Source organism: Rhinopithecus roxellana, chromosome 16 (genome assembly GCF_007565055.1).
Source record: "Rhinopithecus roxellana isolate Shanxi Qingling chromosome 16, ASM756505v1, whole genome shotgun sequence".
Lineage (NCBI taxonomy): Eukaryota > Metazoa > Chordata > Mammalia > Primates > Cercopithecidae > Rhinopithecus > Rhinopithecus roxellana.
Window position 1 is genome coordinate 17093183 of NC_044564.1, and position 21014 is coordinate 17114196.

General features: G+C 53.6%; 1 protein-coding gene across 1 annotated transcript in view; it reads right to left on the reverse strand.

Moving 5' to 3' along the window:
• Nucleotides 1-16994, reverse strand: part of ENG (endoglin) — a 43458-nt gene extending 26464 nt beyond the window's left edge. Inside the window, exons 1-2 of the mRNA XM_010367824.2 lie at nt 16514-16994; nt 5045-5196 (exon numbers count right to left, since the gene is read on the reverse strand). Coding sequence (XP_010366126.1) covers nt 5045-5196; nt 16514-16580 — 219 coding nt within the window. The 5' untranslated portion in view covers nt 16581-16994. The remainder of the gene's footprint in view (nt 1-5044; nt 5197-16513) is intronic.
• Between the last annotated feature and the right edge of the window lie 4020 nt (nt 16995-21014).

The window sequence follows — 21014 nt, forward strand, 5'->3', positions numbered from 1 at the left end:
GAGGGTCAGGATGTGACCCTGGGCCCCCTCCCGGAATCCAGGCTCCGGCCTGCCCTTCAGGGACCCAGCGAGATCCAGCCCCTGCCCAGTGGGGCTGTCTGCAGACCTGACCGGCACACGCACTGAGCGGCACTTCCCCAAGGCTCTCGGCTGCCACCGCCCATCTACCACCCACCCACAGGAAATCTGAGGATTCTGAGGGATGGACAGGAAAGCCACTTCTCTGTGCCAGGGATCGAAGAAGCCGGCCATAGGTCAGGAGGGATCGGGCTGGCTGCTAAGAGCCACCACCCCCACTACCACGGCCAGGCCCATGCCTCTAGGCCTTTGCTATGCACTGGCTTCTGCCTGGAATGCCCTCTACCCTGCTATCGGGCTAGACACCAGTGGCCTTTTCCCTAATGCCCCTCCCTCCTCCACCTTCAGTGCTCATCGCCCCATCATCCGCGGCCCCCTGAAGCTCCACTTGCTGATCCCACCACTCAGTACCAGAGCTGCTGATGCCACCTCTGCCTCCCTGGCTCTACCTTCTCTCTGCATCATCCACATAGGCTGGGCACAGAGTGGGCACCTGGTGAGGGTTGTGCAAAGGGGACTGTGAGCTCTAGACCCCACTCTTAGGGGATGCCTGGGGAGGAAGGTGCCTCCCAGGGAAACCACAGGTTCCTCAGTGGTCACAGCAGTAGGGGCTGGCAGGATCATGGGCTCAACCCACAGGGCAGGGAGACAAGAAGTACCAGGAGGAGGAAGGCCCAGCTCCGTAAGACTGGACCTCAGCTTGCCCTGCTGAAAATGAATTCACAGCCCTGCCCCACTGATCTTTTTTTTTTTTTTTTTTTTTTTTTTTTTTTTTTTTTTGAGACAGGGTCTTGCTCTGTCGCTCAGGCTGGAGTGCAGTGGCGCGAACTTGGCTCACTGCAACCTCTGCCTCCCGGGTCCAAGTGATTCTCTTGCCTCAGCCTCCCTAGTAGCTGGGATTAAAGGCACCTGCCACCAAGCCTGGCTAATTTTTGTATTTTTGGTAGAGATGGGGTTTCACCATGTTGGCCAGGCTAGTCTCAGACTCCTAACCTCAAGTGATCTGCCTGCCTCAGCCTCCCAAAGTGCTGGGATTACAGGCATGAGCCACCATGCCTGGCCTACCCCATTGATCTTGTAGCAATAACCATTGAGGTTCAAATTATTCAACTGATGCAAAGACGTTCTGTAAACGGTAACAGCCCTGGCAAAATGAGGATGTTTGCAGGTGAGAAATGGAGCCCAGAGAGAAATAATAATAACAATAACCGTAGCCACCATACGTTGAGCAGTTGCTCCGGACAGGTCCTGCGCTTGTTTTGCTTGCACCATCCCAGTGGATTCTTACAACACCCTTGGGAGGTAGGTGCTGTTGATGAATGGTTCCAGGTTTCCCATGGGAAAATCAAAGCTTAGAGGTGGCCCAAGGTAATGTGGCTCTCAGAGGTGGAGTCACAGTTCAGTTGGAGGCTGTCTGGCTCCAGAACCTGTGTTCTCAATCCCTGCATCAACATCACACAGCAGTGCCCACATTTGTGCACGCATGCGTGCATTCAGTCACACATTATTTGGGGCCGGATGCAGTGGCTCATACCTGTAATCCCTGCACTCTGGGAGGCCGAGGCGGGTGGATCATTTGAGGTCAGGAGTTCAAAACTAGCCTCTCCAACATGGCGAAACCCCGTCTCTACTAAAAATACAAAAATTAGCTGGGTGTGGTGGCGGACGCCTGCAATCCCAGCTACTTGGGAGTCTGAGGCAAACAAACAAACAAAAACAACAAAAAACAAACAAACAAAAAGAGTGACCTGGTGTAAGCCAGGTCCCTGGACCAGATTCTGCTACTCTATGTTCTCAGGCGAGCTCCTGAGTCCAAGAAAGATGTATCTTGGCTGGGCGCAGTGGCTCAAGTCTGTAATCCCAGCACTTTGGGAGGCCAAGACAGGCAGATCACAAGGTCAGGAGATCGAGACCATCCTGGCTAACACAGTGAAACCCCGTCTCTACTAAAAAACATACAAAAAACTAGCCGGGTGAGGTGGCGGGTGCCTGTATTCCCAGCTACTTGGGAGGCAGAAGCAGGAGAATGGCATAAACCCGGGAGGCGGAGCTTGAAGTGAGCTGGGATCCGGCCACTGCACTCCAGCCTGGGCGACAGAGCGAGACTCCGTCTCAAAAAAAAAAAAAAAAGGCCGGGCGCGGTGGCTCAAGTCTGTAATCCCAGCACTTAGGGAGGCCGAGACGGGTGGATCACAAGGTCAGGAGATCGAGACCATCCTGGCTAACACGGTGAAACCCCGTCTCTACTAAAAAATACAAAAAAAAAAAACTAGCCGGGCGAGGTGGCAGGCGCCTATAGTCCCAGCTACTCGGGAGGCTGAGGCAGGAGAATGGCGTAAACCTGGGAGGCGGAGCTTGCAGTGAGCCGAGATCCGGCCACTACACTCCAGCCTGGGTGACAGAGCAAGACTCCATCTCAAAAAAAAAAAAAAAAAAGAAAGATGTATCTACCAGCGAGTGGGGAGAAGGACCACCCTCTGCACACCATATGCTATGCGAGGTGCTGGCCAGGGACAGATCCAGGACTGAACCCTGGGTTTCCTGGACCCCAGATGTCTCTACCACTTCCTCAAATGAACATCCCTCAAAGCCCTGGAGCCTGGAGCCTGGCTCCTTGAATTAAAAGGTGGAAGCTCACTGGAGCGAGTTCCCTAGAAGATGCAGAGGCTGACGGGAAGATTTTGTTATCATGAACTGAGGAATTCTTGGAATATGGCATGAGTTACAGTGGCCCCCTGCCGTGCCCCTAAAATCCCTCCAAGAACTGTCATTGCTCACAGGATAAAGATAAACTTCTTAATATGGCGACAAGCCTTTGCCATCTCCCCTCTCCTGCTGGGAAACCTCTAGCTCCTGCCACCTGACGACCCCAGACACAGCCTGCTCCCTCTGCCTCCGCATTCACTCTATTCTGTGCTCTTCCGCACCACCTCCTTCCTTGGTGAGCTCCTGGACATCCATGATGTTGCTTCCTCCAGGCCCAAGTCTCCTCAGCTTCCAAGATCAGATGAGATCGGGTGTGTTCGGGATGGTGTGGCCGTAACAAGCCCTGCCTAATCCTGTAGCAGCTGGGGTGCCCTGGCCCTGTGCCTCCTGAGAATGCACCAGTCCCCTGGATCCTGGCTGGTTATCTACCCACCTGTCTACACGCCTGTCTCCCATAGACCTGGACACCTGCCTAGGGGCCCTCCCCTCACCCTGGCCCAGTATTGAGCAATTACGGTTGGGGGATCCCAGTCACCCAGAGGAGGCACAGGGACTTGAACATAAAAACAAACAACGTGAACTAACAGAGGCAGTCCTATTTTGAATATCATTACCAAATTTGAAAAAAAATGACAATGCCTATGAAAACCACACAAAGTGTGTTTGGCACTATCTATGATTTGGAAATTATCAAAGCCCACAGTCCTCGTGGAGGGCAGGGCGGTGGGGAGCAGGGTCCCCTGATATTGGTGGTCTGAGCACTTTCTTATCACTGCACAAATGCAGGGCAACTTAACAGTTCCGGGGGCAGATTGGCCATAAGTTTGCCCGGAGCTGACACGGCAAAGTTGTTATCAGGAGCTAAGGCCACATCAACCAGGTGTAACCTCCAGTCCAGCCAGGCCAGAAGCCACGTGAATACTGAGATCCACCTGGGGAACCAAGTGGCAGGCTGGCTCTGGCATCCCCAGGGATCTGGTGTGAACTCTGGTCCTGGGCATGTCACTCCACTGCTCTCAGCCAGCCTCGGTTTCCTTCTCCAAGAAGTGGGGATAATAACAGACCCTGGCAGATGAGCCTCGGGAGGCTTAATACATGTGAGATGCTTAATTCCTGGCGTAGAGTTGGCCCTAGCACCGTCTCTAGCACATAACGCTTAACAAAGACGTTATTATTACTAAGGACAAACATATCAGACAAACTGATGGTGGGCTGGGAGGGGCTGGGAGGGGGGTCTCCTGGGGAGAATCGTCTCCAGGCCATAGCAGCCTTTGGATCTCTGAGGGTCACATATGTTCAATAGGGGACATTCCAGGGAGAAAGATCTGGGCTCAACTGAGAAGCACTTTTCTTTTTCTTTCTTTCTTTCTTTTTTTTTTTTTTTGAGACAAGGTCTCACTCTGTTGCCCAGGCTTGAGTGCAGTGGTGCAATGTCAGCTCACTGCAACCTCCGCCTCCCGGGTTCAAGGGATTCTCCTGCCTCAGCCTCCCAAGTAGAGCTGGGATTACAGGTACATGCCACCATGCCTAGCTAATTTTTGTATTTTTATTTATTTATTTATTTATTTATTTATTTATTTATTTATTTATTTAATTTATGTATTTTTTGAGACGGAGTCTCACTCTGCCACCAGGCTGGAGGGCAGCGGCACAATCTCAGCTCACTGCAACCTCCAACTCCCTGGTTCAAGCAATTCTCCTGCCTCAGCCTCCCGAGTAGCTGGGATTGCAGGCATGCACCACCACGCCCGGCTAATTTTTGTACTTTTAGTAGAGACGGGGTTTCACCATGTTGGCCAGGATGGTCTCGATCTCCTGACATCGTGATCCACCTGCCTCGGCCTCCCAAAGTGCTGGGATTACAGGCGTGAGCCACCACGGCTGGCCCAAGAAGCACTTTTCAAAGTCCGAGCTCCCTAGAGAGAAGCTGCGTGCGTCCTCTGAGATCCCGTGAGGTCTCCACCATCGGAGGTGCATAAACAAGACTCACCTGGTCCCCCCACCCATCTGGCTCTTCTCTACTCAGCTCTTCCCACCTGAGTCTTGTGGTGGCACCCACAAGATTGCCCTGATCCAGACCCTGCCCCTAGAAAAGGCACCTCTTATGGGCCCTTTGAGATGCCCCCATCACTCTTTTGGCAGGGGGCCTAATGAGGACCCAGCCACCGCCCCAGGAGACGCCACAAGGAAGGCACCCCTCACCCCTTCTGCCTTGCAGCTTCCTCTGAGCCCGCACCCGATCCTGCCATGGGACACTCACCCTTGGGAACTCCAGGAAGAGGACATGGACTTCAAGGATGGCATTGGGGGCCTGAGCCACGCAGCCCTTCGAGACCTGGCTAGTGGTATATGTCACCTTGCCCCTCTCGGGGTCCACTGGCTGAAGGTCACAATGGACTGTTTCTGCAAGACCTGTTGGAGAAATCCGGAAAGAGGCTAGGTGAGAAAAAGGTGATGACAATGACTCCTACTTTCCAATTTCTCCTAGGGACTTGACATGAGCTAAGGGCTTTCCTGCACCATCACAGCCACCTTACAAGGTAGATATCATTATAATTGTTCCATGGATTGAAAAACCAAGGCTTGGAGAGGAAACATCTCCTGCCCAAGGTCACAGTGTTACTACGTAAAGGATTGATGAATAAAAGGACACCCAGCCAAATTCAAATTTCAGATAAACAATGAGTAAATTTTTTTTTTTCTTTTTTTTTTGAGACGGAGTCTCGCTCTGTCGCCCAGGCTGGAGTGCAGTGGCCGCATCTCAGCTCACTGCAAGCTCCGCCTCCCGGGTTCACACCATTCTCCTGCCTCAGCCTCCCGAGTAGCTGGAACTACAGGCGCCCGCCACCTCGCCCGGCTAGTTTTTTTGTATTTTTTAGTAGAGACGGGGTTTCACCGTGTTAGCCAGGATGGTCTCGATCTCCTGACCTTGTGATCCGCCCGTCTTGGCCTCCCAAAGTGCTGGGATTACAGGCTTGAGCCACCGCGCCCGGCACAATGAGTAAATTTTTTGAAGTATTAGTATATTGCAAATATTGCACAGAACATACTTATACTTAATTTTCATTGTTTATCTGAAATTCAGATTTCACTGGGCCTCATATACATGTGTATATATACACACATAAATACATATATAGATATATGCATATATAGATATACATATATACATATACAGATATATACACATATAGATATACATATATACATATACACATAGATATACATATATACATATACAGATATATATACACATATACAGATATACATATATACATATATAGATATACACATATAAATACATATATATATATATTTTTTGAGATGGAGTTTTGCTCTCGTTGCCCAGGCTGGAGTGCAATGGCGCGATCTCAGCTCACCGCAGCCTCCGTCTCCTGGGTTCAAACGATTCTCCTGCCTCAGCCTCCCAAGTAGCTGGGATTACAGGCATGCACCACCATACCAGGCTAATTTTGTATTTTTAGTAGAGACAGGGTTTCTCCATGTTGGTCAGGCTGGTCTCGAACTCCCGACCTCAGGTGATCTGCCCGCTTTGGCCTCCCAAAGTGCTGGGATTACAGGTGTGAGCCACCACGCCTGGCCAGTCTCCTATATTTTTATTATTTATTTTTTAAAATTATTTTTCTTTTTTTTTTTTTTTTTTTGAGACGGAATTTTGCTCTTGTTGCCCAGGCTAGAGGGCAATGGCATGGTCTCAGCTCACTGCAACCTCTGCCTCCCGGGTTCAAGTGATTCTCCAGCCTCAGCCTCCTGAGTAGCTGGGATTACAGGCGTGCGCCACCACGCCCGGCTAATTTTTTGTATTTTTAGTAGGGATAGGACTTCTCCATGTTGGTCAGGCTCATCTCAAACTCCCGACCTCAGGTGATCCGCCTGTCTTGGCCTCCTAAATTGCTGGGATTACAGGCATAAGCCACTGCGCCCGGCCTATTTTTTATTTTTTTGACAGACTCTGCTTTGTTGCTCAGGCTGGAGTGCAGTGGCGAAATCATAGCTCACTGCAGCCTCGACCTCCCAGGTTCAAGTGATTCTCCCACCTCAGCCTCCTGAGTAGCTGGAACTACGGGCATGCACCACCACACCCAGCTAATTTTTTCATTTTTGTAGAGATGAGGTTTCACCATGTTGCTCAGGCTGTATTGAACTCCTGGACTCAAGGGATCCTCCCACCTTGACCTCCCAAAGTGTTGGGATTACAGGCATGAGCCACCACACATGGCTTATTTTTATTTGATGTATCTGGCAACCCTATGGTAAGACAGGAGCTGATATCAGAAGACAAAGCTTCCTCTCTTGTGCCTCAAGGTGGTGGGAGGAATGGTCTGAAGGGGTTGAGAGTTCCCTAGCCCCAAGGGACAGGGCAAGCCGAGAAGGCAGCCCAGGTTTGGAGGGAGGCTGCCGGAGCAGGCCGCAGAGCCCGGAAACACAGGTCCTGAGGGAAAGGAATGGAATTTCACCCAGACCCAGCAGGGTCGGAAAAGGAAATGAGGTTCCTACACCTCGTCCTGAGGAATGTGCCGGGGGAAGGGGGCTCCGGAGGAGGGAAGGAGGACAGAAGGGGAGACTGTTTGGAAGTTTGTGTCTCCATCTTGTCGCGCTCACTTCCTGTTTTCTTGGAGATCAAAGATGGGCATGGAGAGACTGGCCTCATGTCCAGCCAAGGCCGGCTCGGAGGAGGGGGCAGGGAGGCTTCTTCTGAATCCTGGGCTGTCTGGAGCCTCACCAGCCTCCTTCCTCACCTTCCCACAGCACGCTGGGCTCTGGGCCCCAGAAGTCAGCAAAGGACGTGAGATAGCTGCCCCTTGCCATGGCAACGCCATTCCCAGCTCTGTCTTGGGAAGGAGAAGATCTGGATGAGGACCTCTGACTGCCACGGGGGCCCAGGCCTTATATGTCCGCTCTCTGGCCCTATCCTACATGTCCCAGGGACTCTGGAGTGCCTGGATATAGTGACATTTTGGTTTAAAACAAGCTCCCTGGAGCCAGGCTGACCTGGTCTGCCTCTCAGGCCCAGTGCTTACCAGCTCTGTGGCCTTGGTGGGTGATTCTAGCCCGTGGGGCTTCAATTCCTGGTCTGTAAAATGACAACAAATAGAGCCTACATGATCCACAGAGGAGGTTGGGAGGACTCCCTGAGACTGGGTACATGGCAATTCTTTCTGAAATTTCTATTTATTTATTTTTCAGACAAGGTTGCACTCTGTCTCCTAGGCTAGAGTGCAGTGGTGTGATCACAGCTCACTATACAGCCTTGAGCTCCTGGGTTCAAGTGATCCTCCTGCCTCAGCCTCCCTGGTCGTTGGGACTACAGTTGTGCGCCACCACGCCTGACTAATTTTTTAAATTTTTAGTAGATACTGGGTCTTGCTATGTTGCTCAGGCTGGTGTCAAACTCCTGAGCTCAAGCAATCCTCTCACCTTAGCCTCCCAAAGTGCTAGGATTATAGGCGTGAGCCACCACGTGTGAGCCAGCTTGCCTGGCCGGCAGTTCTCTTAATTACAATTATTTTACTGACTTCAGTCACTATAGAATTGACTGGTCTAAGGGGTGGGGTGAAGTGGCAGGATGGGGTGGCCTCCAGGTGATGGTCCTTCTGGATGGAGAGGTCCCTGGGGTCTCTCTCACCCCAACAAAACCAAGGGCCAGTACCATCTCCTGTCTCCAGCCCCTCTGACCCACCAGCCCTCATGTTCTCCCCACCCTCTCCTTTTGTCATCAGTGAGCACAGGTTCCTTGGCTCTTACCTAGTTTAAGCCCCTCCTACTGAGATGGGGAGACTGAGGCCTGGAGGGGGCGGGACAGGTCAGAGTCTCACAGGATATGGCTGACCAGGCCCGGGACCCACGTCTCCCGACATGACCCAGTGTCTGGCCTGCAGATTATCGCAGCGACTCCCTCCTTCCCTTTGGGACTTTCCCTGCCCCCTCCCCAGACTTCCAGGAACCCCAGTTCCTCCCGGATTGCTGGGGCCGCCTGGGGCCGCCTCCTCCATGCCGTCAGCCAGCGGGAGAGGCCACAGGCCTGGCCATTATGTAATGATCAGATAACAGGCCTGGCGGGGAGATCAGATAAGAGGTCCATTTATTTTGGGGCCTTTTCGAATCCTGGCCGCCCCCACCCCGCAGACGAGAATGGGGAGACAGGAGGGAGTGTGACGCCTGGGCCTGTCTCCCGGAGCCTGAGGCGGGCCCAGACCAAGTTGAAAACAATCCCCTGGCACCAAGGGAAACGCCAGGGCCTCCCGGGACTGGGTCAGAGGAGGAGCCGCTGGGGGCCTGGGTGACTGGAGCCCCAAGTGAGAGACCCAGGAGCCACCTCCCACCACTGTCCCCTCTCCACCCTCGCCACCCGCACACAGCACCTCCCAGACTTTCCAAACGGCTACCTCCAGCACCTTGGAGGATGATCAAGAAAAACAGCTCTGGAGCCAGATGGCCTGGGTCAAATCCCAGCTCTGCCTCTTAAAATGCTGGTCACCTTGAGCAGAAGCCTAACCTCTCTGAGCCTCAGTTTCCCCATTTGCAGGCCACCAATAATCGCTGTATATGCTCCCATCATGCTTACTGGGAGCCTAGGTAGCATTTCAAGGCTTTACACGAGTGAACTCATTTGATCCTCACAGCAGCCTTATGAGGTGGGCAACTGCTATTATTACACCCATGCACACTCGAGGAAACTGAAGACCAGGGCAGTTAAAGAATGTGCCCGAGGTGACCCGGCTACTAAGTGTCAGGGCCTGGATTTAAACCCAGACAGTCTGCCTCCAGCAAGCAGCAGGCATTCGCAGGCTAAGTGCCTGGTACTGAGTAGGTGCCCCAGACACAGAAGCTGTCAATATTATTTCATCACACCAGGACAGATACTTTTCTTCCCCCCTGCCCCGCCACCGCCCCCGCTTTTTTTTTTTTTCTGAGATAGAGTCAGCCAGGCCAGAGTACAGTGTCTCGATCTCGTCTCACTATAACCTCTCCGTCCCAGGTTCAAGCAATTCTCATGCCTCAGCCTCCTGAGTAACTGCAGGTGGACCACCACACTCAGCTAATTTTTATATTTTTTGTAGAGACGGGTTTCGCCATATTGCCCAGGCTGGTCTCAAACTCCTGGGCTCAAGCGATCCGCCCGTCTCGGCCTCCCAAAGAAGATACTTTTCAACAAGGGTCTTTTTTGCTGCAAGGCCTGCCCCGTCTTGTTCAGTACCTCCTGGCCACTCTTTACCCTTTTTAGGTCCAATTACAGCCTCCCAGGTTTCCCAGCATCCAGCCCAGCCACTGCCCCCAGCCACCAGGAGGTCTCAGCACGCCTTGGCCCCGGACTCCCCCATGGTTCCACCATGCCTGCAGGATCAAGTTCCTGCACTGCAGCCTACAGTAGAGATGAAAAGCACAGCGATTTGACAGATGCCAAAGGTTCAGGTCCTGATTCTTCCACCTGCCCGCTGCCTTTCCATCCTCAGTGTTCTCATCTGTAACATGGGGATAAAGGTCATCATAACAGCTTCCTATGGAGTCGGCAAGCAGGCCAGTAAATTACCCCTGCACAGCACTAGGCCGGCTCCTGAGAAGTGGGGGTTGCTTAGGAACTGGTGACAACCGTCACAATGATTTATGCCCAGTCAGGGGAGATGTGGGCTCTTCCCCGAAACACACCTCGCTTCCTGCCCCTGCCATGCCCTTTCCCAGATCAACGCTCATCCTTTGTTTGACCATCTGGCCTTTTTTTTTTTTTTTTTTTTTTGGAGAGTCAGGGTCTTGTTCTGTTGCCCAGGCTGGAGTGCAGTGGTGCAATCATAGCTCACTGTAGCCTCCACCTCTTGGCCTCAAGCAATCCTCTGCCTCAGCCTCCCGAGCAGCTATCGGTATGAGTCATTATGCCCGACTCAGTTTTAAAAATGTTTGTGGAGAAAGAGTCTCACTATGTTGCCCAGGCTGGTCTTGAACGCCTGGCTTCAAGTGATCCTCCCACTTAGCCTCCCAAAACATTGGGAAAACACCATACCCAGCCCCTAGCCAACTTCTATTCATCCTTTAAAACCCTGTCCTGAAAATCTCATTGAAGCCAGTCCCTCCTTTCTTAGGTGCATCTGTCCTTGGATGTCCTTGGAGACCCATACATGCCCAGGTGTGCTGTTTTGATTTGCCAGTGTGTGTGCACTCCCAGCAGACAGTGAGTTTTTCCAGGACAAGGAGAGTCCACACCATTCCATGTCCCAATCACTTAGTCCAGGGCTCAGAGCAAATATCCATTTCCACTGTTGGATACAGTGAGTTCTAGGTTTCTCTTCAAAGAATCAGTATGTCAGTATGTTCAGTTCTTTGTCCCCCATTTTAAAGTTTAACTTCCTTGTAGTTTCAGTAAACAACCTTTTCCACCAGTTTTAATCAGTAGTTCACATCTGTTCCCCTGGTCACCTGCTCTGTCCTGACTCATCCTGGTCATCTGCTTTGACCTAAGTCACCTTTAGTTACCTGTTCCAAACCATCCTTCCTGCCAAACTACTCACCCCGCCACTCTGGCCTATACCCTTGTTGTCTCTAAAATAGCCAATTGGAATTAGCTTAGACTGTGAGGTCCAACCTTAGCCAATAGGGGAATGACGCAGCAGTAAGGGCTACCTGCGTCAGGAATAAGAACCCCTTTCCCTCCCTTGTTCAGGTGTGCTCTCGCCATCACTCCATTCTTGAGTCGCACCCTTCTATAGAAGTAAAAATTGCCTTGCTGAAAAATTAAATTTATGTTTGAGTGCTATTTCTTTGCGGCACTGAGGAACAAGCATTTTGTTTCTAACACCACAAACATCCATTTGTGGAACTGGCTGGTCAGGGCTGCCTCTGACCTGCTGGGTGACCCACATCAAGTCCCCCCACCATTCTGGGACTCTGCTTCCCCCTGGCTAGTGGGTGGGGAAGAGGGAGGGGTGGATAGGACATATTCTAAGTTCTACTGGGGGTCTGACAGTCTGAGGTTTCACCTAACGATGAAGGCAGGAAGAGAGGGCAGGGCATAGATGGGGCTGCTGAAGATAAAAGCAGAGTTCTAGGGGTTGTGCCCCGGATGGGAGGGCCATTATGGGGACCAGGGAGAAGGCTGAGTGCCTGCGGGGAGAAGATCAGACAACAGGAAGATCCTCATCTTCTCCACTGCAGCAGCACACTGCAGTGATTAGGCCCAGGGCTCAAGCCCCAGCGGCTCATTTCAGGGCAGTGTTACTTGGGTAAATTCTGTCACCTGACTGAGTTATACGAGTGCCTCAGTCTCCCCATCTGTCAAATGGGGGCAGAAAGAGTGTCTCTTTTGTAGGGCTTTTGCAAGCGTTAAGTCTGACAGTACACATACCACACTTAGAGCAGTGTCTAGCATACTGTAAGTACTGAATAAATGTCAGTTGTTATACCATCTCTTTACCCTATCTCCACCCCTGCCACAGGGGTTGAAGCCAGCTGAACCCTAGATGAGGGTCCCCTTCAGCCTCCAAGGCTGGTGCCCCAAAGCCTGGGCTGGAACTAGGAAGCGGGGTCCCAGAGCCAGGGTAAACAGTTCTCCAGGTCTCCAGCATCCAGGCCACAAAAGTTGTGGGGAAAAGAAGCTGAATTTGGAAGCAGACAGCCTGGAGTTGAAATTTGGACCTGTCATTTGTCCCAAGCCTCAATTTTCTCATCTGTAAACTGGGGATACAGGCCAGGAGGAGCTGGCCCTCTGCCTGACACGCTGGGGACAGAGGGGAGGTGGCTGCCTCACTCTTGCCGAGATCCACCTCCAGCCCTGGGGCAAACGAATGGGTCTGTCACCAGAGGGCCCAGCACCAACCCGTCTGTGACCACAAGCAAGTCCCTCTGCTCCTCTGGGTCACATCTGTCTGGCTGAGGTGAGGGAGAATCCTAATGGTCACGCTCCCCATGTCTCAGGGAGCCCACCCTCTCCTGGTTCACATAGCTCCTGCTCCAGCCTCCTTTTCCTCCCAGCAAATGGGAACGCAGCCTCTAAGAGACGGGCGTTTGCGGTCTCAGCCTTGCACCACTGACCCTTCTCCAGCGAGTCCCAGACCCCGACACAGACAGCCAGCAGCATGGGGACTTCAAGTCCTCCAGCAAAAGAGCCTCCACACCCAGGAACACTCTTCAATCCCAGTCGCCCAGCACGGGCCACGAGCCCCTGCAACCCCGCTGCCAGGACGCAATCCACATGAAATAATCCAAAATACAGGAAAAGGCGCACGTACCAAAACCGTGCATGGTGGTGGTATTTATAACTAGAACAAAGGGGAAACCACCTAAATATTTAACAATCAGGGATCTGCTAAGCAAACAGTGACAGGTTGATGGGACAGAATATTCCAGAACTGCAAGAGGATGGTCATGGAGTTCACAGGACAACATGGAGACCTGGTTCGAAAGTAGACCAAAGACTCCCAAAATGTGGAACCCCTGGATTAAAAGTAGCTTAAAAAGTCACAAAAAAAAAAAATAAAAATAAAAATAAAATAGTAAGCCATCTAACACCGTACTAACAGTACCTGTATCAATAAAGGAGTCCTGAGGTAATTTTTTCCCTTTTCTCTATTCTTTTTTTTAGGGGCAGGCTGAGGCAGCTATATGGTTAATTTTAATTGCTTTAAAAAAATCTCTACATGCTTGTTCTTTTCTTTTCTTTTTTTTTTTTTTTTTATGATACAAAGTCTCACTCTATCATCCAGGCTGGAGTGCAGTGGCTTGATCTTAGCTCACTGCAACCTCCACCTCCCAGGGTTAAGCGATTCTCCTGCCTCAGCCTCCATCTGGCTGGGATTACAGGCGCCCACCATCACACCTGGTTAATTTTTGTATTTTAAGTAGAGACAGGGTTTTGCCATGTTGGTCAGGCTGGTCTTGAACTCCTGACCTCAGGTGATCCACCCTCCTCAGCCTCCCAAAGTGCTGGGGTTACAGGCGTGAGCTACTGCACCTGGCCTGCTTGTTCTTAAAACAAAAGAAAACAAAAAAACCCCAACATGACAGAAAAGTGTGTCTTAGAAAGTCAAACTCCCAGCCAGACACGGTGGCTCACACCTGTAATCCTAGCACTTTGGGAGGCTAAGGTGGGTGGATCACGAGGTCAGGAGTTCGAGACCAGCCTGGCCAACATGGCAAAACCCCGTGTCTACTAAAAATACAAAAATTAGTTGGGTGTGGTGGCCGGCAGTTGTAATCCCAGTTACTCAGGAGGATGAGGCAGGAGAATCGCTTGAACCCGGGAGGCGGAGGTTGTAGTGAGCCTAGATTGTGCCATTGCACTGCAGCCTGGATGACAAGAGCAAGACTCCATCTCAAAAAAATTTTAAAAAGAAAGTGAAAGTCCCATAGAGAAAACCCCAGGCCACAGAACAGTAATAGTGGGTTAAATAGAAAATTCTATTCCAGAATTTTCTCTATTGCATATTGTACATTATTACTATTTTATTGTTGCCAAAATGGAATTATTGTTGTTTGGGCACCTAACAGTGTGTCCCTGACATCCGTCCATGGCAGTGTTCATATAGCTCTGTCTTCTTGGTGCCTGCTGCATGATACTCCATTGCATGGTCATTTATTAAGAGTCTTTGCTCATGGACATTTAGATCATTTCCAGTTACTGGATTTTTGTTGCAGGTACCCATGGACCACGCATCTCTACAGAGTTGGACGAGTAACTCTAGAAGGCTGACTTCTGAAGGTTGATTTGTGAGGGTAACAAGTTACATGCAAGGTACCGTTTTAGGAGATTCTTCCAAGTGGTGGCCCCACATTCTAGACCCATTTCTAGGATGTCGGGGTCACTCCTACCCCCAGCCCCGGCATGGAGATCTGGGTTCCAGGCCCTAGCCCCAGGCTCCCCTCTGCCTTCCATGGGCCTCAGCTTCCCAGACCATAAATGATTTGGGTTGATGGTCTGTTGTACCTTTGAGCCTGTGACCCCTGGTGCACTGGGACCAGCTCCGACCTGTTCACAGAAGCAGACTGATACATTTCCAGGAGTTTTTCCAACTGGCTGTTACACAGCTATTACTATATTTTTAAAAGAACATGAATATCCAAACGCATTTCTTCCTAATCGTTTTACACCCCTGACTGTCATCTCTGCTCTCGATGTGATCTGCGCCTGCAGAGACTCTGGCGAACCAACTGCCAGGTGCACTCCGCACTGATTCCCAGCTCCAAGCTTGGTGAGTTGGTGGCTTGAAGTCAGCCGTGTGGGAGTACTTACGCTGTGGAAATCCACAAACGCTACAGACTGAGCCCCCCACACCATTGTTAATTATTACCAGCACACCACTGCCTTTGATCCTTAAAAACCAGGCCCTAAATGTCTGCATGCACCTGTCTCTAATGACCAAGAGGAAGAGAGTGTTACTGCAGCAAGCAATGCGTGGGACGGAGATCTTGGAGCTTAGGTAGGGGCTTCGTCTTAGCCGTGTGAACTTGGCCGGCTCGAGCCTCCATTTTCTCTTCTGTAAAATGGGGACGATGACGGCAGCCATCTTGCAGGGTCGTTGTGAGCCGCATTAAGAAGGTTCGCCCTATCACACCTTGCTAGGAGCAAGCATTCAGGGAGCCTCAGGCCAGGAGTCAAATCCCTGCTAAGTCACTTAATAAGTCTGAGACTCAGTTTCCTGTCAGTCAGGTGGTGGGCAGAGCTTTAGAGACTCAGAATCAGGGACTCTAAAATGCCGTCAGGTGGGGAGGTGGGGAGACGGCGGCTGCCCCACCGCTGTTTTCCTTCCGCTTCCTCCCCACACTCTCAGCTCGCTTCTGCCCCTCTTCCCCCAGATCCATCAGAAAGCCCCTGGATGCGCAGGTGGGTCAAAGGATTATCCACAGGACCGGCCAGTGGCTTGAGGTGGCCGAGGGATAGGGAGTGGGACGTGGGGCTGGGGGTCCCTGGCTCCTCATGGCCCCTCCTCTGGTCAGTTTCAGAAAGCAGCAGAGGCCATGACCCCTTGGAAGAGCCCCCAGGCCGAGGAGCCCCCCAGAATCCCTAACCTGGCCGGCACCCACTTCTGTCCCCTTCCTGGAGATCAGGGAGGTGGGAGCGAGGCAGAGCAGGGCCCTGCAGCCTTGGCCTGTTCGGTTTTAGGAGCTGCTCAAAGGCCCTGGGGAAGGTGAGCTGGAGGAACTTAAAGCTAAAAATAAAACAACACAGAAGTGGCCAGTCTGTCAGAGCCCTCTCTGCAATGATCCCTCACCACCAACCTTCTCAGCAGCTGAGAGAGAAGTCTGTTCTCATTCCCACTTTGCTCAGAGGCCCGAAGGCAGTCCCCCAAGATCACACCACAAGGAAGTGCCTATGTGACACTTGAACCCAGAGCCAGTGCTCAGAGCCCAGGCTGTGGGCCCTCCTTCCCATCCATTCCTCATGGGGAAACTCAAGGCTCAGAGAGGGCAGGAAACTCTCCTGTGGCTGCACAGCATTCCAGGACCTAGGCTTCCCGGGGAGTAATGGAACACAGCTGGGTGAGCAGACCCAGAGACCAGGGTTAAAGTGAAAGTCAGCCCAGTTTGCCCGAGGCTTTCCAACACTGAAAGTCCTGTATAACCGTTTCGTTCCAGCAAACTGGGAGGGTCGGTGACCCTCCAAAGCCCATGGATGGCTCTGCTGGGCGTGAGCTCAGGATACAGGAAGGAGGCCGGGAATACTTGGGGCCTGGTCTGTGCACCGGGGGCCGAGTCTCCCCACCCCGGGTCCCTGGACACCTACTTGTGGGGCTGAGGCTGCAGCCGGCCAGCAGCAGGGCAACAGCCAGAGGGAGCGCGCCGCGGTCCATGCCGTCCACGCGGGAGCCTGTGCGCTGGGCCTTATCCGGTGTCCAGGGGCAGGGCTGCGGGTGGGCGCCGGGGCCGGCGTGGGCTTGCGCGGGGACCCGAGGGGAGCAGGCGGCCGGAGCGACGGCGTCCCTGCTCCAGCCTTCTGGGGTGGCGGCCGAGGGGTCAGGAGAAGTGGACACAGGGACGTGGGGCTGGGCTGGGGTTGCTGTCTGAAGGATGGGCGGGGAGGGGGTGCTGGGCTCCAGTGGATGGCAGTGACGGCAGCAGTCCTGGCCCCAGGGCGCGGATGAAGGCTGTGGTCTGACCGGCAGCAGGGAGCTCCCGGCTCATCCAGCCCGGCCCAGGGAGGCAGGAAATGCGCTTCCTTAGAGAAGGGGCTGGGCCAGGCCGCCTGCCAACCGGGTAGAGGAAGTGCCACGGGCTTTGTCACTGGGTGGGGGGCCCTGGGATGGGGGGAGGTAGTGGGGGGGGGAGGCAGTGGGGTGGGAGGGCCCAGGCTCTAGGCTTGTCTCCCCAAGCACCCCACCCTCCCATCCCACCCTCTCCAAGGCAGGCGGGTGGGGACGCATCAGGCAGCCCCACAGATGAAAACAATCACCCTAACAGCCCACCGAGGGGGCCTTTCAGGGGGCTTGGCTTGGCTAAAGTGGTTCCTGTGGAATTTGTGACCCCCTGAGCTCACTGATCCCATTTTGCAGATGAGGAAACAGAGATCCAATGTGTTGAGATCACTGGTTCAAGAAGAGGGTAGCGCTGGGATCCTGCCCACCTCCACCACCTGGTGTCTTGTCAGGCACCAAACCTGGCCTACTAAGTGCAATTGACATGGGGCTGCCTAGCAGGCGGGAAAACTGTGGCACAGCAAGGTGGCTACGGCTGGGGTCTCTGGGCTCAGAGTAGCTGCCCAGGGCCACACACTTCATGTCTGACCCCTTCATGGGTGGAAAATCCTTCAGGGACAAAACACAGCTCCAGGCCGGGTGCAGTGGCTCAAGCCTATAATCCCAGCACTTTGAGAGGCCAAGGCAGGTGGATCACTTGAGGTCAGGAGTTCAAGACCAGCCTGACCAACATGGTGAAAACCTGTCTCTAGGCCGGGCGCGGTGGCTCAAGCCTGTAATCCCAGCACTTTGGGAGGCCGAGACGGGCGGATCACGAGGTCAGGAGATCGAGACCATCCTGGCTAACACGGTGAAACCCCGTCTCTACTAAAAAAATACAAAAAACTAGCCGGGCGAGGTGGCGGGCGCCTATAGTCCCAGCTACTTGGGAGGCTGAGGCAGGAGAATGGCGAAAAACCCAGTAGGGGGAGCTTGCAGTGAGCTGAGATCCGGCCACTGCACTCCAGCCTGGGCGGCAGAGCGAGACTCCGTCTCAAAAAAAAAAAAAAAAAAAAAAAAAGAAAACCTGTCTCTACTAAAAATACAAAAATTAGCCGGGCATGGTGACATGCGCCTGTAGTCCCAGCTACTTGGGAGGCTGAGGCTAGAGAATCACTTGAACCTAGGAGGCAGAGGTTGCAGTGAGCCGAGATCAGGCCACTGCAGTCCTGCCTGGATGATGGAGTGAGACTTGGTCTCAAAAAAAGAAAAGAAAAGAAAAGACACTCCAAATGATGGGGACTTTAATGGCACTTCTGAAGTCACATGGCCCTGGGTTCAAATCCTACTCTGCTTGCTCGAGCCATGAGACCTTGGACAAGGCCCCTCAATTCTCAGCACCCCCTGCTTGCAAAGTGGGGCACGATGCCTTCCTGGCTAAGTCATTATGAGATTTCTGAGGGTCAGGACATTACAGCACTGAGCCCTGGGACATACAGGAGATGCTTCCCCATCAGTGCTCCCTGAGCTGGGTGACAGTCCCCAAACTGTCCCATGTTCATTCTGCAAACAGTAAGCGCACCTACTATGTGCCCACCATGGTGCTACTCAGAGGTAGCACCCAGGGCCAGGCCCATGGAAGCTCAGAGAAGGAAGCCTGGGCCACCTGGAGGGGCTGGCATTTAGGCCGGCCGTTTGAAAGACAGGGTGAGTTGGGGGTGGGGAGAAGAAGGGGTGAGGAGGGCATGCCAGGCAGGGGTGCCAGACTAGGCAAAGGCACGGAAGCAGGAAGCAGTCGGACCACCGTGGGACCAGCAGGGGTGTGGTGGGGACAGGAAGCTGGAGAGGCAAGAGTCTGGCCCTGCATTGGGAGGACCTCGAATGCCACGACTTTGTCCTTAGGGCCACTGGGAGTCATGGAGAGTTCTCGAGCAGAAGGACGCTGGCAGAGCTGGGCTTTGAGAGAGCAAATCTTTGTGTGTGCTGGCAGGACCCATGGTGAGATGGAGCCGGAAGGTTCTTCTCCCTGGATCTACCTGCCCTGGGTCACAGGTGGAGAAATTGAGGCCCAGGGAGGGAGGAGAAGGCTGGAGCCCTGGGTGCCTCTGGAGGGAGGATGTCAGTCCGGGGTCTGAGGCCTGGCCTCTCCGTGCTTATTGGCCAGCCCCGGTGACAAGAGTAGGCCGTGCGTATGTCTCTGCAGGAGCTGTCACAGGGGCTGGGAGGGTTGGTGTGGCTCTTTGGGTGGGGATTAGGGATAGTTTTGCTCACCCAGCCTTGTGGCTGCCTGGCCAGTTTGCAGCCAAGCATGGCTGTGAGGTCAAGGGAGAGCATCCTCTCCCAGGGGGCCACGCTGAGAGGGGCATCTCCTCTGCTTTTTCCTGTAACTCTGGAGACGAGGCCACGGGCACCGCGAGGCAAAGGGTGGCTCGGTGGGGGTTCAGGGGTAGCTCTGAGGTTTCCCCAGGCCCCAGACCAACATCTGTGCCCCAGGGACAGTTAATCCAGCCCTAGGGGCTGAGCACTCTCTCTGTACCAGGGCCCGCCCTAGGCGTTCACCTTATCAGCTCTGAACCCCCACAGCCACCCCGGGAGGTGGGTACGGTTATACCCCCACTTTACAGAGGAGGAACCCCAGCTGGAGGGTGGTGACCCCAGGGCTGCCTGGCTCCAAGCTCACCTTCCCTGCCACCACCCCCTGAGCTGAGTTTGGAGTGACGGGCAGATGTGGCAGGGGCTGTGGGTATCTCAGGGTGTTGGGGGCATCTGGGGCAGTGACAGGGACCCCGCAGGAGGCTCTTCCCAAACCCGCCTCCCTCCCCTTCCCTCCACGCTGCACAGTCTATCCCCATCCACATTGTAAACAAGACCCAATGGATTCTCTAGAAAGCAGGAGAGACTCCAGGTGGACTCCAGGAAGAACTGGGGCCCCGATTCCAGACACCTCATGGAGGAAGGAAGAGATTGGGACCACCGTGGGTGGGGGGTGAAGCAGAGATCACCTCTGGCTCCCACAGCACCCTGACCTTCCCCATCACACCCAAGCCTGTGTGCAGCCATTTGCATGTGTCTCTCTACTCGACTAGAAGCCCCACGAGGAAAGAGACTTTGACACCCTTTGCACTGCTGTGTCCCCAGCACAGAGCCCAGGGCCTTTTGGCTCTTGAAATAGATTTGCTGAAAGCATGAGGGACCCTAGAAGACAAGGCAGGGGTGGGAGTCATGGAGGCCCAGAGAGGTGGTCCTTGTCATTGGTTCCCAGGAGAAAAGGCCAGTCCTGGACTGGGTCTCCTGCCCCAGGAAGCCCGATGGCCACATGGCCTCACAGCTGGGCACAGGCCTTGGGGTAGCTGTCTTCCATGTCCGCCAGCTGCACTCTCCCTCCTGTAGGACACATCCACTTCCCCAACCCCCCCACCCCTGCAGAGATCAGAGGAGGCAGGAGGAGGAAGGTCCATTTTCCAGCCCCTTCCCTGCAGGGCCAATGCATACTCGTGGCCTCCCTCCACTGAAGGCCACGGTCCTGTTGGAGACCCCCTCCACACAGTCCTGTCCGGCTGTGGACTCAGCTCCTCCCCTGGGCTCTTCAGGCTGAGGATGGTCACAGCCCACGCCGCTGCCAGCCCTGGGGTTCTGCACCGTCCCTTGGGGCTTCCCTACACCCCAACCACACCTGTGTAAACAGACCCTTCATCAAACTCTCCTCTAATGATCCTACTGGAACGTGCCATCTGTTTCCTGCCGGGGTTCTGACTGATATGGATGTGTTCAGGTGCCGTCTGTCCACACGCCCGAGAGAGGCATGGCTGATGGCCAGGTCCCTGTGTCTGGACCCCACAGAGGGCAGATGCACACTTTTTGCTCCTTCTTCCTCCTGGCTGGCCAGGAAGACCAGGACTGCAGGAAAGGACGGAGCACGTCCACCCTGGCCACTGGCCACTAAAGGAATTTCAGGCGGCCCCCAGGGACCCACCAGGCGGCTGACCGTCTCCAGTACCGGCCTGGAGCCAGGGGCTGTTGATAACAGCAGGGCCAGACCCACAAGGCGGAGCAGGGTGCCCAGGCTCTGCCCCACACTGGCCAGGTGACCTCAGGCAAGATCTTTGTTTGCTT